Source organism: Lutjanus erythropterus, chromosome 20, assembly GCF_056507025.1.
Source record: "Lutjanus erythropterus isolate fLutEry1 chromosome 20, fLutEry1.hap2, whole genome shotgun sequence".
Classification (NCBI taxonomy): domain Eukaryota; kingdom Metazoa; phylum Chordata; class Actinopteri; order Lutjaniformes; family Lutjanidae; genus Lutjanus; species Lutjanus erythropterus.
In genome coordinates, this window is record NC_139336.1 from 27,920,851 (window position 1) to 27,938,055 (window position 17,205).

The 17,205-nt window shown below is 38.9% G+C and overlaps 2 protein-coding genes across 2 annotated transcripts in view; one reads left to right on the plus strand and one right to left on the minus strand.

Moving 5' to 3' along the window:
- Positions 1–2,766: 2,766 nt before the first annotated feature.
- esm1 (endothelial cell-specific molecule 1) lies at positions 2,767–5,942 on the minus strand. The gene is made up of 3 exons (XM_084746067.1): positions 5,458–5,942; positions 4,184–4,327; positions 2,767–3,193 (listed from the first exon to the last, which is right to left on the minus strand). The coding sequence occupies exons 1-3, from the start codon at positions 5,762–5,764 to the stop codon at positions 3,096–3,098; spliced, it is 549 nt and encodes a 182-aa protein (XP_084602193.1). The 5' UTR covers positions 5,765–5,942; the 3' UTR covers positions 2,767–3,095.
- A 2,802-nt stretch (positions 5,943–8,744) lies between these two features.
- LOC146308652 (putative E3 ubiquitin-protein ligase HERC1) overlaps positions 8,745–17,205 on the plus strand; it is a 58,368-nt gene continuing 49,907 nt past the window's right edge. Inside the window, exons 1-2 of the mRNA XM_084746591.1 lie at positions 8,745–8,828; positions 14,585–15,587. Of these exons, the coding sequence (XP_084602717.1) occupies positions 14,616–15,587 (972 nt within the window). The 5' untranslated portion in view covers positions 8,745–8,828; positions 14,585–14,615. The remainder of the gene's footprint in view (positions 8,829–14,584; positions 15,588–17,205) is intronic.

Here is a 17,205-nt window from a genome sequence, read left to right on the forward strand (position 1 = left end):
CGAAGAACCTAACAAGACTACATAACATACACAGACTGCAGAGGACTAGACTACACAGGACTACGGTGCATTCAGTGTGCAACCATGTAAGATGTTTTGTTGGTCCCCAGCTCAGGGTCACACACTGGACCTTAAATGCATCTGCAACTCATATATTTATTGTAATACAGTGTTTGCTAGTTAACACTTTTATATGCAAAAATGTTTGTTGCTGGTTTTTTTTTATATATTCGTGGAAGGTTTGTTCATTCATTCTGCAAATATGGAAGAAGCAACTGCAAAGAGCAGCTAAAACACTAATTTATAGCAACATTACTCAAATACATGCAGACTCTTGCCCATACACATGAATGCTTATGTTATAAACATGCACACACAAGCGTACTAACTCATATACACATACAAACATTTAGATCTAATACAGGTGAACATGATTCACTGAAAATTGTGTCTGTTGAGGTAGTGATCTGCTTCAGGACTTCAGGACTGTAGGATTCCTCCTCTGTGGTTCTCCCTGAGGTTTCTTTAGGAGTTTTTCTTTACTCTGTCGCGTTCTTAGATCAGGCAAGTTTATATTAATGTAATTCCAAGTGTTTGTTCTAAGCTTAATAAGGTTTCAAGGGTCTGTAGCCATGTTGTTCTTCTCTGGTAAATAATCAAAGGATTTAAAACTTTAATAAATAATTTATTCTTTATGATGACACGGTTCTTTTTATCCAGTACTACCTCTTTCTGTGAAGTAGCACCGGATATTGGTATACCGCTGACTTTCATTTTTAGTCAGCATGGTCGGGAAAATGATTAATTTCAGTTCTTCTGTAGAAGCTGCAAAACAGCTGAAAGACTTTTATGAAATGTTTTCCTCCAGGAAGGAAATGATACTATACACGTTTCTCAAGAGAGACCTCACGCAATTCCTCAAAACTTAAATCATCTCCATTCATGACTCTTTTTCCCTCTATCGTGTCCTGTCTGCAGTGGCTATACTTAAATACATATAGGCAGGGACAATGTCTTCTTATAAAGTCAGTAAACATCGTCTTTGCTCCTCAGTTCTTCTCATGCTATAAAAGTATTTTTCCATGGCTGAGAAATGTTTTCTGCATGGGAACAAAGAATATTTTGCCATTTGTGGAAGTTGAGAAAGTAGGCCGTTCCACGACTTAAGAGTCAAGGATGCCTGAAGATTTCTCAGCACTTTGAGTATATCATGTTGTTATGGGAAACAAGAATTCCTGCTTCTCAAAAGACATACTTCTCTCCAGACTTCTTAGCATTTTTATAATGTTCAGAGAATCTTTTTCATGCCCCTCCCATAAATAAATCTCTCTAATGTCAGCCTGAGAATATTATCGTCTCCTCCTCTTTTTGTCACAGAACTCATATTCAGAATTAAATTTACCTCCGTTTCTGGGTCCAGCACCAGGGATTCAAGGATTCAAAGTTATCACTCCTTAGTTCGCTGTGTTGTTCTATGCGGTGCTGTCAATTATTCTATTTACAAATATAGAAATATACTGGGAACTAGGAGTAAAAAAGAAAAGGGAAAGATGATTTAAGTGAACAAGATGATGAGCAGCTGTGATAAAAAAAAAAATGTACAGAAGTCTGTGCAAAAAGAAAAGAGGTTTGTAAAATGTTCAGTCACGTGCACATTGTTCAGTGTTTATTTGGTGTCTGCAATATTTACAGTCAAGTTCTTATAGGAATACTGCGAGATGTGCACACGAGTTCTAAAGTTTACACGAAAGCGTCCCTCCTCAGTCTTCAGGACTCTTGCTGAGAGTCATCCAGCATTTGATTTGATGTGATGCATTTATGGATCAACAAAACATTTTTAACATGCTAACTGCTCATCATGACGTGTTCTTTGAAGAAACTCTGGCAAAGACGCTTTTAGATCTCACTTTTACAGTAACATGACAAAAAAAACACATGAAGTATAAAGCTAAGACAAAGTGAGAGTGGCTTTGCAACAAGTTTCTAAATGCTTACTTTTTAAAACTTCTATGCCGATTCAATTAACTTTACTTTTTCCTTATTTGATCCAAGGACGTAGGCTTTGTTTCAACATTAGGGGAGACGACGGGACACGTATTAAACGAGGGGAATCCTCCAGGAAATGTTCAGCATGAAACACATCACTTGCTGTATTATGATGATTTTTGTGCATCAATTTGTGCCATTTATAGCAGAAATATCATTATTTTTGTCTCTCTATTCTATAAAGTAAGTGGTTCATCAAAAATCAGTCCTGTGCTCGGCCCAGATCCGGTCGGGGGCTTATTTGTCTTTTTCCTGAGGTGATGTTTATATTTATGTGTCTTTTAATTCACAGTACTTTTGTTTAGCTACACAGATATGTATAAGTCACAGTATAAATGTATTTATTGCAGTATATTCTACTTATTTGGATGCTATTACCTTTTTTTAACCTTTTTTTTTTTTTTGCCTCCAACTAGTTTGTAATTATTGATTACAAGCCTACCTAATAAAATCACTGTCCAGGTTTTAGATAATGCGATTACTGTACCAAATAATGTGTCAGTAATTAAGTAAAAAGATAAATGAGGCAATGAGAATCCCATGACAACACTCTGTGATAACTTTGGTTTAATTGTAAGAGCATTCTTTACATTGGCTGGTGTCATATACATGATATTTCCCATGTCCGCTTTTCATCTATACAGTACAAATAAAATATCATATGGAAAACTACAATGAATCAATGACAAATACTGCTACATCCAGTTTGAAAATAAATGCAACTCCCGTTTTATCAACAATCATGAATGAAGGCACACTAAATGAGAGAATCAGGTTTACACTGAAGCTAACGGGAACAGACGACAGGATCATTTTTATTAAGTTACTTTACTAGAAACAGATAAAGAGAAGTCTGAAGAGAATAACATCATCTGCATATTTCATTAGAAAAGTTGATGATGGTGGCGACGAAGGACCAAAAAAAACAACTTCCAAATGCTGTAAAAAAGTTTTTCATCGTTTAACATACCTAATAAAATATATCTTTCAGTTCATTTATAAGTTAATGCTACATTTACACTGAACAGATTCAGCCTGGTCAGCGCTTGTCAGCGAGGGTTGAGCCTCTTCGGAGCTGTGGATCTGTCCGTGTGTTGATCTGTGCTCTGGGCGGCGCTGCTGACCTCTCCGGAGCCGACTTCACCAACTGAAAACACGGGAGAAACAACTCTGTCAATTCATGCAAATGCGCAGTCGCACAAAGAAAAGCATTTTTAAAAGACTTTTAAAAAAAATTATGAGTGAAGGGAGACATGAAGTGATCAATATATTCCACCATGGAAAGAATTTAACTGGAAATCAAGAAAGAGACCATTTAGGAAGGAACTTTCAGATTATGTTGATTTCGGAGGCCCTTGTGGACAAAATCTTGTGTTTCCACTGTAATAACCACAGAGTATAACATCAAATATTAAATTATCTAAATAAAAATCCCCTCCTGCTTCCTCTTAACTGGCTAACGTACCACTCACTGTAACTTTGACTGGGAAAATTTGAACACAGAATCGTTTCTTCTGATTTCAAACAGAATCCGACCTGGTGGCCGCCATGAAGAATAACTATACAGAAATATGCAATCTTGTAGTGGATAGTCTAGTTAACTTAAGAAAGTCATCAGTAACAAATTGAGACTGTTTCATAACCAGTTAAAAACTTCTTTTAGTAGCTTTAATGGGGAAAATAACAGCCAAACTCCATGTAAAGACAGACTTGTTTTTAAACTGAAGGGCACCTGTGTAATTTCTTATGTTGGATCACCAATGAGACAAGATGCTGTGCTGTGCATTTGTTAATTTAATTTTATTTAATTTAATTTTGGAGACTCTCTAGATGCACATGATGCCGTAATTGTTGATATATTTAGTTTGTTTGCAGAGGTGCAAATTAATAAGTTATTTTTAAGTGAGTCAAATACATCAAAAGCACATGAAAGTTTAGTCTAATGTGCATTTTTTCGTGATTTTTGTGTGCACATGTCCCTATCCAAAGTTTATCTCAAACAAACTCAATATCTCTGGTTGTTTTTTAAAATTTCCTGACAGAGCAGTTGTGCATAAATCAAGTGTGCATAAGTATTAATAAATGCTTTGTTTAAAAAAGAAGACCAATAAAGAAGAACCTTCATTGTTATTTTTACCTGCTTGTGGCTCAGTCTTGAGCTTGCTGGCGATTTTGGCGAAGAATTTGAGGGTGAGACAAGCTCCCGTCTCTCTGTCACAGATGCCACTTTTGCAGTTGCACGTCTTACGGCACTCGACCCCGTAGGTCCCATACAGGCAGTCTGGAAAAAAAAAAAAGAAAAAAAAAGAAGACAGCATTTTAGAGCAGTTTGTTTTCTCTCACAATTAATGCACCTGACTGGACCTGATATGAGTCTCTATCCTATGAGTCAACATAATGTTGACTGTAAATAGTTTCCAAAATTTTTTCATGTGTTTGGAACGACCTGCCTGAGGAGATAAAGCTCACAAAATCAGTGACATCTTTTAAATCACTTCATTCAAACCCATTTTTATAGACTTACTTTTATGCAATATTCTCTCTTTATTGGTTCTATTGTTTAATTTCTATTTATTTATTTATTTATATTTTATTGCTTTTTTTGTTTTATTGTTTTAATTATTTTGCCTTTATTCTTTTTATTTCATTGTTTCATTTGCAATTACTTTTATTATCATATATTCACTGATTTATATTGTATTTATTTAGACATTCTGGCATCCTTTCTGTCGTCTTGTTTTAACTTTAGCTTAACTTTATCTTGATTTTTGTTTTGATTTTCTTGGCCGTACTGTTTGGCTTCTCTTCTTATGCTGCTACTTATTAATCATTTAATCACCATCAATAATTAACTGATTAAGAATGCATTAATAGATAATTAATCCATAGCCTAGAAATGGCAGTTATTTGCGCCTCATTCAACATTATTTGGTGAATATTGGAAGTTACACTTAAATTTAAGATGAGAAAAAAAAAAAAAGAAGAAAAAATGTGCATTTTGTATCTCATTAATTATTAATTAATTTATTAATTAATCATTTGAACCCTGATCAAAACAATCAACACTATTTCTTCACTGGTTGTGCCAACTTCCAAAAAAAATGTGAGAACCCTCTACAACTCACTTCAAGGACCTCTGTTGGTCCCGGGGCCCCAGTTTGAAAACCACTGGGCTAACCATCAAAGTTAATTCATTTTTGAAGCAATAACGCAGGTCTGCGCGCGTGCCTCTATAACCACTGGTTATAGAGCAGCATTATGCAGTGCTATTTACTGTGATCAGTCAGTGAACAGAGCCTAAAACACTGTGAGGACAGTAATGGGATTTGGTGCAGCAGGACATCACACACTCAAAATGCAGCACACAGGCAGAGGTTCGCAGAACACATGCACATTCAAATGTTGACATACCCTTGCAGATGCCGTATTCGTCTCCATAATCGTCCTCATCCTTGTAGAACTCGCAGAATAATCCCGGTCCGCACTTCACCCCGTGCATGCCGGACACCGTGCGGTAGCAGTGCTCCCCTCTGCCGGCTGCACACACCTGACAACAGCCGCAGTCATCCAGGACGGTCCGTGTGCAGCGCTGCGTCCCGCCGCACCGCTCCGCGTTGCATCTGTCCGGGCAGTTCACCGCGTACTTGACATTGGCGCTCCACGACTCCGCATCCTTCACCAGAAGTGAGGACAAGACTGTGATGAGGAGAAAAGACATCTCTGGATGCGGGTCAGGAGAAAATCCGCGGGGGACAAAGGGCTGCTGTCTGGTTTTAGGACGAGCCGGAGAGACTGAGACAGAGACGCGGGAGCAGCTCCGGGAGGCTTGAGCGGAGTGACCTCTGGTTCATCAGGTTGGATGGTTATCAGCATTGAACAACTTTGTTTTGCACATGACTTGCCCTCGTCAGTTTCCTCATTCCGGTGTTGTCGTCCTTTTTTGTCAGTCAGCCCCCTTTTTAGAGATCCGGCTTGGAAGTGGGATTTACTCTGGAGCGCCATCCAGGAATTGAAATTCGTGTGTCCTGATGTCATAAGTTATCTTTGGGTTGTTTTTGTGTGTGAACCCCCAAACCTCCAGCAGCAGGTCTGTCGTGACTGGCTCGGGGCTTTGAAGGATTACATCTCATGTTGGGATGTTTTTAGTCCCAACATCCTATGACTGGAAACCCGACTGACAATATTTAACACAGTAGAGGATAAATCACTTTCAATTCAATTAACTAGTAGGCTCACAGCAAAATGAAAGAGGGAAAAGCTAAAAGTGAGAATGAAATAAATGTTTAGCTATTTACATGAAGAAAAACTAAAAAAATATGGACTACATGGGCAGACACTTGTTATCTTAAAAACATAATATTTTATAACAGGTCTAAGATGAACTCTAGTCTTTTATCATATTATTTTAACTTTTTTTGGTTCTATTATTGCCAGTATGTCTGTGTATTGTACCTATTTTACACTACCTATATCAAAAAAGTATTTCTGATTCTGATTGATTTTTTTTTTTAAAATCACTGACCTGACCAGTGGTGTACCCAGGATGTCTGAGGGTCAGGGCCAAAAAGACCGTAGAGGGCCCTGCATCATGTTTTCTCGGCTGTATGAGCCTAGAGGAGTGATTCTCAACCTTTTTTGGTGTCAAGGACCCTCAAACTGATAGACATCAGGCTGCAGACCAGTATTTGTTAAGATGTAGTCTCGGGGATCTGATAAGAACAGAAGAGTGCGAAATCTGTAATAGTCATTTTTAGACAATTTTTCATTGGTCCAACTTCTAGTCAGAGAAAATATTCACTGTTTTTCTGGGGAGGCCCCTCAAGGAGCCTCGGTTCAGAACCGCTGGCGCTGAGCTAGAGGGCACGTTTCTGCACTAGATGGGCCGCCTAGAGAGACTGTTTTCTTACAAAAGGGGGCGCTGTGGAGGGTACTTTATCTTTTAACTAACTAAAAATAAAACATGCTGTCAAAAGTTAAATGTGCTGGCAGATTAAAAACTATTTGAAGTTTCTGAGAAGAGTTTGTCCCATATGTTGAGGAGTGATGCCGAGATTGAAAAGTGGCTGACGGTACGCTTCCAGTGCTTCAGTGCCATTTTCAATCCATGGAGCGGTATGCCACTTGTTCGGTGGCATGTCTACAGTGATATATGTGACTCGTGTTCCTCCGGTTCCTTCCTAACAGCAGGTTCCACTCTGAGTGAGTGATAGCTAACATGGCTAAGGTTAGCCCAGCCAGTCTGACTAAACGATAACAGAAATTTAGAGCCAAGTGACCAAATAATACATCTTATTTTTAATTTTTAATGTAGGAGTCTTACATTTTTCATGTTTAACTTATTAGTAGAATGCAATCACAGATGATATTACAACATACTCCATGTTGCAAAACATTAACTAGGCATATTAGATAGCATAGATATTGCGATATTGGGGTATTTTCTTGCTGTTTCTCTTCAGTTAGTTTGAAATAGCAATGTATGTATTTATTTCATTGATAAATATAAATTACATATGTCTAAGTGCGCCCTCCTGGCTCATAGGAAGCTCCCTTTGTAGATTCACACCAATGTTGGAATTAAAGTAAACTTATATCAGGTGTAATTAATACACACATTGTCATCATCATATATGCCAGCAGAATTACTGGCCATTACTCATTCAATGAATTTATAGTGAATAATAAATAAATACCATACGAACAACTGGTTAATGTTCCATGTGGAATATTTATCTTTTACAAAAGAGACAAGTGGCCCAGTCTTTTTATTTATACTTTATATTCTGACTTTTAGTCCTTAGTATGGGTCAATGTCCAAAAACACTGGATCCTACATTTCCCATAATGCAACATCATCAATGCTTGAAAAGTTTACATGGCGTCTGTGTCTGTTTAAATGCAACAAAAGAACATAAAATGCCTCCATGGAGTGAACGGCATGTTGGGGCTTTAGGGGCCTTGGATTACACCAGAGGAGGAGTATCGAGGCACTTCATGTTTAATTCGTTTGTTTCCCAGTTGTTTTTTAGGTTCGAAAACTGGTTGCCATTTACTTAAATTATTTGAGAGATTCTGCAATGCTGTTTTCTGTGAAACTCCAGCAGTGTTCTGTGGACTACAAATCTAAACCTGACATTCAGTTGTCACGAAGGTGAGAATAGTGACTGAATTTTCATTTTTGGATGAACTATCCCTTTACGCTATGTGCAAAATAAGTGGATTGTCCCTTTAAATGACCTGTTCTGATTTTTAATCTCTTTCATCTAATATCAAAAAATGCTGAACAACAAACAATGCTATCACCTGAATTTATTTTGCTTCAGTGATTTCAATATGGGAAGTGGATAAAAAGTGGATGAACAGGGAAAAAGGAAAATAAATATAGAAACAAATTAAAACAGAAATATCGCCATGTCCATTTTGTTAAATTAATGAATATCCACGTGTTTTGTATATTATTTTTGGTGCATGTAAGGGCATGCTTATTTATTTATTTATTTATTTATTTATTTATTTATTTGGCAGTCCTCGGGTATGAATAATCAAATTCTGCTTAACCTATTCCACGTGGCACCGACTGGAAAAATAAAAGATAGGTACTTTTTTTTTTTTTTTAAAGAATAGGTGAGTAAAAACATGATGACAGTTCCCGCTCCCAGACACAAGATGGCGACACTGGTAGCCGTTGGTGATGGAAACTAAAGCCGACGAAGAAGAGGAGGTAAGAGGAGAAGGTTGATATGATATTCACGTCCAAGGGAGACCTCACTGGGACGGGACAGGTAACGCAAACCATTTGTCTATCTGCGAGGGTTTACAGCCAATGTAACTTACAATACTGCAGTTTATTTTATTTTCACGGTGTATACATGTTAACGTATCGATAGAGCGTTAACGAGCCACGGCGGCGTTCAGCTGAGAGCTGTCAGCCCACAAACGGAGGGGCTTGGTCGGTTTGACAGCCATGGACCAGACTAGCAACTGCACTGCAGCCAGCCAGCCAGCCAGCGTTAGCTCAGCTGTCACCGCAGATGCAGAATAATGTTACCGGTGTTCGTGAAAGACACGGCGGAGACCGCGTTTCGCACGCACACATTTGACTGTTAACGTCGGTGTTATGCTATAGCTAAAATGTAAGATTTAGCTAACTGTCGTGAGAGATGAAAACACACAACCTTGATGCTACAAAATGTTTACAGACGCTTCAAAGTAAGAGGGCAGATAGCGAGGCTGGATAATGTCGTTAAATGTGAATTAATTAAATTATCCGGTCGGCTAATGTCATTAGCATGAATGCCCAACTCAGTGCCGAACTTCTGATAACATGACATTGTAAACTGACAAATGTATAATGGCAGGATTTAAGCTGAAGATATTGAAGTTAGACGTTATGCAGCTCATGTTGCGGCGAGTTAAACAGCCTTTAATGTCACTCATTCATCGCAGATATTAGCACGGTTTTAATTAACAGACATCCGAACATCCATTGTCTTAACTCCTTATTGTGGTCATGGTTGTCCTGGCAACAGAGCAGCCCAGGCGTCCTTTGGCCCAACAGCTTCCTCCAGCTGATTCTGGATGACTTTCAGGGGGGGAAGATGACATCCCCAGCCGGGCTTGGGTCAGTAATAGGGGTCTCATGCCATCAAGACTCGGGGAGTCACAAAATTGAGGGGCGTTCAGGTGCCAGAGCCACCTTGACTGGCTTCATCCAAGGTGAAGCAGGATGAAAGAGGTTTGCCCAAATAGCTGAGCTCCTCACTGTATTGTATATTGAGTTTGGTTATCCTGCAGAAATCATACATATTCTCATTTTTGCATTTACTAGTCAGAGCTCATTGTATGACGTGAGCTTTTCCCTGTCTCATACCCTGTAATTGTAAATGTAAAGTCTTTTCGGAACTGATAGTAGGGAAAAAAGTAATTTGACAAGGTCAAATAGGGCTTTGGGAACTGTTCAACTACTCTCTAACATTTTACATATAACGGATTACCAGCGTGCAAACCTGTATGTTTGCAAGAATTTGGTGATACGATACAGAGGTTATGATGAGGCCTGCACAAGTACAAGAAATATTGAAATTGCAGTGTCGCCAATCTATAGTGCTGCAGAGATGCTCTGGTGTACAAAGCTAGATGCTAGAACACGTTTGTTTGGTCTGGTTTGTGTTATGATCTAGTTTGGTACCTAGAGTACGCTGATAGAAATCAGGTTGCTGTGGCATGTAAACACGTTATCCTGGTTTCTTACCACTTTTTGTTGGTACAGAATGATCAGAAACGTAGTTAATGTCATGTTGATGTAAACAGAGATATGCATGATCAGGTTTTTCATGTTTCATGTAAACATTTCCTGAATATGATCAAAAATAGGCTAATGCAGTCAGTGCCTGCTAGATTGAGGCCAGCTATCCTGCAGAAATCTTGTTGACCACATATTTTGTCATTATTGCATTAACTAATCAGAGTTCATCATCCTAGATGCAGTTTAGAACTTTTCTCTGCCATATATATAATAGTGAGACATAAAAAAGTCTTTTGACAATGTCAGATGGAGCTCTGGGAATTTTTTTAATTAACATTTTATACATTTTATAGTTGAATTATTACATTACAGTACATTTATTTAATTACTTACAATCAGTGATAGACCAATAAGTCACTCTGCCAGTTATAGGGCAATTTGAGATAAATGGCATCGGCTGATGCCTGCAGTCACGAGGCCGATAAACAAAAAAATGTCTGCACATCTGCAGGCAGCCTTGTCAGTGAGGATGCTGTGGAACGATGTGCTGCATCCTGCTGTAAACATTTGCCTAAGTGTCCTCTGTCACCAGTGTCTTTTCTTCATTCTAAATTTCTTCCATCCAAAATGACAGCAAATCTAATTTTGATCTGTTTCTGGCTAGCGTTAGATATATAATGTAGGGCTGTAGAGTAATGCAGTTGAATTACGTTGTCTCTGACATACTGTATGCTGCTCTTCCTTAAATATGTTACCATCTGAAATCTACAGCAAAATCCAAAGCATTTAATTTATTGTTAAAATGACATGTTAATGGCTTAGACAACCATGTATATTAGATTCTATTGTTTTGTGCACATTACAATAACATGAATTTAATTTATTTTAGCATCATTATATCTTGGTCCTCACCTGCCCTGCTTTCCAAATATTTGCATTGGCCATTGGAAAACCAGTATCTGTAGACTAATTCTACATTTTACATTTTATACTTGATTACATTGCTTTACATTTATTTAGGGACTTACAATAATTGCATTCAACCATGTGAATACAACCCAAAAATTGCAAAAGTCACCTAAGTACATCAACTTTACTAAACACGCTGAACTGCTTCAAGTGCTACGTTTAGAAAGAAGATAAACTGATTAATAGAAAAACTAATTGATGAGATTAATCAATAAGGAAAAAGAACAGTTTGTTGCAGCCAGTATTTAAATTTGAGATTGTTTTAATCATTGTTAAGATCCTATAAAAAAGAGAGGAAAGAGAAAAAGAAGAAAAGAATTCTCTAAAATATGTGACATTCAGATACAAGTTGATATAACTTTGTGTAGTGTAAAATATGACCCAGTTTCACAGTCACCCCTCCCTAATATCACAGACATTTACCTTTCCTCTGGTCATACATGTTGCTGCATGCATTGAAAGTCGGTCGCTGATTTTGCATTTTGGGATATGAAGAGTTTTATCATTTGCATCTGGGCCTACACATGAGCCCACTAACAAGCCTTTATGTTTTTCTTTTATTTAACCTTTATAGCTCTGTAGTGGCAATATTTATCTTAATTTGTTATCTTTAAATAATTGCAAGTAAGTTTGTATTGTAAATACTATAGATTGACTGAAATGAATGAAGTCTGTAGTGTATGATAGATAAAATCTGAGGCTAGTTAAGCAGAAAAAAGGAGAGCCAAAGTCTTGAGGTGTCCTGAATGTTTAGATATGTCCCACAGTTCCTGCTTGTTTGTTACCTAATCAGTGATGATTGCGTCTAACATTGCTGGTGGTTGCTTGCTGGTGGTTGTCTGAGCGAAGAGCCTATTACTATATCAATGCTTGCTGTTATTTTTGGCCAGAGTGGAAACCATATAGCCCCACACAGGCCTCAGGCAAGGCAGGAGAGATGACTGTGTGGACTATGGTCAAAGTGGCACTTTATGCTCACATGTTTCACAGCTTGTAACTAGCGGTTTCTCACTCATACATTCTTGTTTTTGATAAGTTTTTATTATAGAAGGAGTCTCAGTTATAGCCCAAACTCAACAGCTGATTTCAGCAGTTAGTTTACCTTCAATTGCCTGACAGGAATGAAAACTCACATATCTTGGGCTGCAATTCCTAAAAATAATCAATGGTGGCAAAAGTAAAAAAAAGTCTTTCTTCAAGTAGAAGTACAGATACTTGTGTTTAGGTAAAAGGAAGACTGCGATAAAGGCTCATAAGGATTGCAGTAAAAGCACCATGTTGGGCTAGTAAATGTGGCAACTCACTTTCAGCCTCTCAAATATGGAGATTTCATGCTTTTCTCTGTTTATCATCATATTATACTGAATATCTTTAACGCTGACAAAACAAGACATCTGAAGACATCACTTTGGACTCCAAGAAACTGGGAGGGAAATTTTTCACTATTTTCTGACATTTTATAGAGACTACAGTCCAAGATTAAACATGACAATTAACTTTAGTGTTTGTTGTTATTTGACAAATGCTAATAATTAAAATAAAACTGAACAAAGGCAAGTAAAAGGCAAGTAGATTTCTGGCCCACTTTACGGACTGGAAGTAAAAAAAACATTAACGTTTAACTCTGACACATTCAACTTCTCTATTCAAGTAAAAGTGATTAAGTACTGGCTCTAATATGTACTCAGTACTCTGTTATGTCTCTTACAATATTTTCATCTTGTTACGTCTGTCATGTGTGATATGGACTGATGGATAAACCAAATTATCCTATTTTTATGTGTTATTGTTCCATCCACTTGATGTTGGGAAGGCGGCACACAATGGTGAAAAATAAATATAATCAATAATTCCCCTCAAATGCCTTAAAACTAAAGTAACAAGTAGTAGAAAGTATAGAAAAAAGTTGTCAGAAAAATACATACTCAAGTGAAGTAAATAATAGTTTCCAGTATTAGTCTAGTTTTTATCAAAACTACTCTTTCATACAGTTTAGAAATGGTTGTGTCCGTGTGCTTTAACTAATGCCATGGGAATGTCACGCAACTGATATTCCCATGAAATCACCCAGTAATGTATGAATGCTGATGCCAATATTGTGACTGTCATGGGGAACATGACATTATGGATAACATGGTTACGAGGGAAATGATTAAAATGCAAGGAGGGAATCGAGAAATCCAAAATCTGTATTTCTTTTTTCCAGGAAAGCTGTTTCTGTGAATATAAAGTGTAATCCCACTCAGCAGCAACAACAGATTTGCCCCTTATTTGTTTAGAAGGCAGATATGACATGCAGACAGATAGGCAGACAGACTGGGGGTTAAGTGGAGCCCCGGTGGTCTTTGCATCGGCTTGTATTTCAGAGCGAGACGCTGACTGTGACAACAGCGTTTTGACTGAGACAGGGAATATGAATGAATTAGCACGGGGATCAGATTATTATCACTCGTGTGCCTAATCCCTCAAAGCAGGTTTCATACTTTGACTTATGAAACTAATAGTCTGCTTATAAATAAACCGAATGCATCCGTTTGTATCGTTTAACATCGCAGCTTGTGAGACAAAAGTCCCCTCATTAGAGTGGATGTGTTGATTAGCTGTTACAGTATCATAGGGTGAGCTGACCTATTTCAGCGATACCCACCGGGCCTATGCCACTAGCCTGAATGTACTGTATGCTGGAAAAGTGCCAGCACTAAGGAGAAACCTGACACCTTTACACTGAATTTACTTGGCAGGCAAATGCATTAGAAGATTGGCTTTCAGCAGCAAGTGTTTCCTGTAAATTGATGACAGAGATTTAAAGAAAAAAGAGCAATTTCATTATGTTAATGAAGTGTTAGGGAATGGTAGGTGTGAATTTATAAATCTGTCAGTTTACAGGCCAGGTTGGTTCAGTTTTTTAACTCTGTTTTCATTGTGGTTTTAACAGTTGAAACATGTAAAACACAACTCTCCACATGAGAAGGCTCGCAAAGTACAGTAGAGCCTGACTAAACAATCCAGTGTGACCAAAGAGAAAGTGGGAAACTAGTGATGAAGATGAAGATTTGTTATTTCAGATTCTGGTCTGGTAGAAGTAATTTATAAAAGCATCCATATTTTATAGAATCTACTTTTAATGAGAGTTTCATTTTCTCTAAATCTAAATGCATCATCACTTCTCTCCCCCAGTTTGCATGAGTAGGGGCTGATACCTGCTTCCAGTTCAGTAGTATTAATCTGCGTGCCAGCAGATTGACCAATGTTATCACATTACACTCTGAGCTAGTTTTAGGCCTTGTCAGCTCTCTTAATCATATTTCCCTCCGTGTTTTCCAGGCGTTCATCAGAGTATAGATAATGCTCAGACATGGTGCCTTGTCAGACCCATGTGTTGCTGAAGTGGCAGGAGCACTTCAATAGCTCCTGGGCAGCAGAAGACAGCGTACAGACAGCCAGGAGGCATGGAGCTGCTGCGCTATACAACAAGCTCCTCAACAACAAGGAAGTGGTGACTCTGGCTCAACCTGTTCAAGAACTCGTCGGCCCACGCCTGCCAGACTTCGAGTGCGAGTCCAGTGCCTCGGCGGAGAAGGAAGAGTACCTGTCATCCCTGCTTCACAGCCAGCGATGGCTGGCTCACCGCATGCTGACGCAAACCTCCTACACCTTGGGCCTCCACCACAGGCTGGTAGTTCTGCAGAGGATCTACTACGCACTTCACAGCAAATACCATGACAAATTCCGCGTGCAGCTGCCCTCCCAGTCCACGGACAGTGGCACTGAATGTGGGCAACTCGAGCTGGCCTCAGAGCCCTGCCTGCCAGGGGCGGCATCCAAAATCAAGTCGGGTACAGATGTTCTGATAGAGATGGGCGTGAGGACAGGTTTGAGTCTGCTCTTCTCACTACTGCAGCAGAACTGGAGGTACGCAGCCTCTGTGCATCCCGAGTCGGTGCTTTGCAATGACGTGCTCGCCACGGCGTCCTCAGTGCTCACCTCTCTGCCGCCGCTCTCTCTGGCAAATGAGAATAAGATACCGTCAGTGGGGCTGGACTGCCTGGCTCAGGTAGCTGATTTCCTGAAGAAGACGTCGGTGAGCAGCGGGACCGGCGGGGCGGACCCCACCGGTCGGAGGCTGGCGCTGGAGCTGCTGCTCGGCCTGGCCATGCAGCGAGGCTCTCTAAAGTTTCTGCTGGAGTGGGTGGAGGTAGCCTTGGCTGCTTCCATGTCCTCATCCACCTCTACACTGTCTTCCTCCTCCTCACTGAGCTCCCAGCAGTCAGCTGGTGTGGGCTTCGATGTGATCCATCAAACACTTCTCCAAATGAGGCAATATTCGGTACGTTACGTGTTCCTCAGATTTAAATTTTTGTTTTTTGTCTGTTGTTGCTCTCTAGGTTTTTCTACCATTTCTTCATGTTTGATACTGATACCACAACCTCCGCTAATACAAATGCTGACTTTCCCCCCTTTAATGCAGTTAAGCTGTACATAATACATTTGTATGGATGATCTTTAGTTAAACTAGCAACCTAAAATTGTTATGCACAAACTGTGAAACAAATATTCTAGTCCCAAGAAAGAAGAAATACAAAGCCCACTACATGGCTCTGTTATACAATACTGTGGCTTCCTTTTATTTGTGTATTTAATTCTTTCACAAAGAGGACTTTTAGCAGCAATTTTGATTGGCCAGCGCCATTCAAACATTCAAATTCAAATTTAAATCAATTGCACTCAGCTCCCATTCTTTCTCGAGCTTAAAATAACCCCACGCAGCTGACGTGACGACAGCACTGCTGACAGCTTTCACTCATGTTCTAGCTGTTCGTCACGTGACACATGCTGCTCATCTGTGTTAGTTGTGACACATCAAGGGCTGCACAATTAATGATAATCGAAATTGCGGTATAGCCAAGTACAATATTCCAACCGCAGAAGCCGCAAATTTTGGATTAAGGAAAGAATGTGTGACAAAAATGCATTATAATGAAGTACTGTAGTGCTGCCAAGATGTCCTGGCATCGTCATGATTTTAACAGTTGTCTTTTTTTCAGTTAAAATAAAAAATGTGATGCAAAAATAATGCATTTACAATATCTGTCAAAATAATTGCAATATTATTCTCCGTGCAGCCCCATAGCATTTATATGATAGTTTAGGCTGCTTTTTTTTTTTTTTTACCCCTGATGTCTGATCCACTGATTTAGGCCAGTATTGGATTGATAGTGATTTTCGTATTGGATCCGTGCATCCCTCATAATCCTACATGTACAGTATGTTCCATTGACTCTAGTCAGTCATAACTGTTATTATTAACACCACTAGTGACTACATTACACACTAACTTAAATCTAACTTTCAATTAGCTTGTCCTGACATTACATGACAATTTATTTATTTTTGGAAGTTTTACATGTACATGGGATCATCTAGAGGAATCGCCTCAGCTCTGACTGTATGGGAAACGCTTGTTCTCTGATATAGATGCATCATAAAGAAAGGCAAACAATAGTCTGTGGAAGAAATTTAGATGTGTGTTCACAACTCTGAGAGCTTGTTCTCTGCCAACTGGAAATTGTCCATGTGGTTGCTCTGCTTTGCCTTGGTATGTTGCTTTATAACATTCATGTATTTCCATTTGTAGCAGTGGTTGGGTCATAAATTATATGAGGTAACTTACATAAGCATCAAAGAACACACTGATAAATGAGGCCCATTGTCTGCAAAGCAGGAAAATGGCTCTTCGCTGCCACATCCATCCCTGCTGCTGCCTGTCCTTTTTATTTGAACAGTCTTATTTGAAGCTGGCAGTGATGCATTAGTGTGCAGATAAGGATTAAGATTGAGTCAGTCTTCCTGCCCTCTCTAGATATGCGTATTGAGTCATCCTTTAGCAGGCTAATCAGCTTTGCAATATTTCTGGACAATTGACAACCAGGGCTTCGTATTGCCAA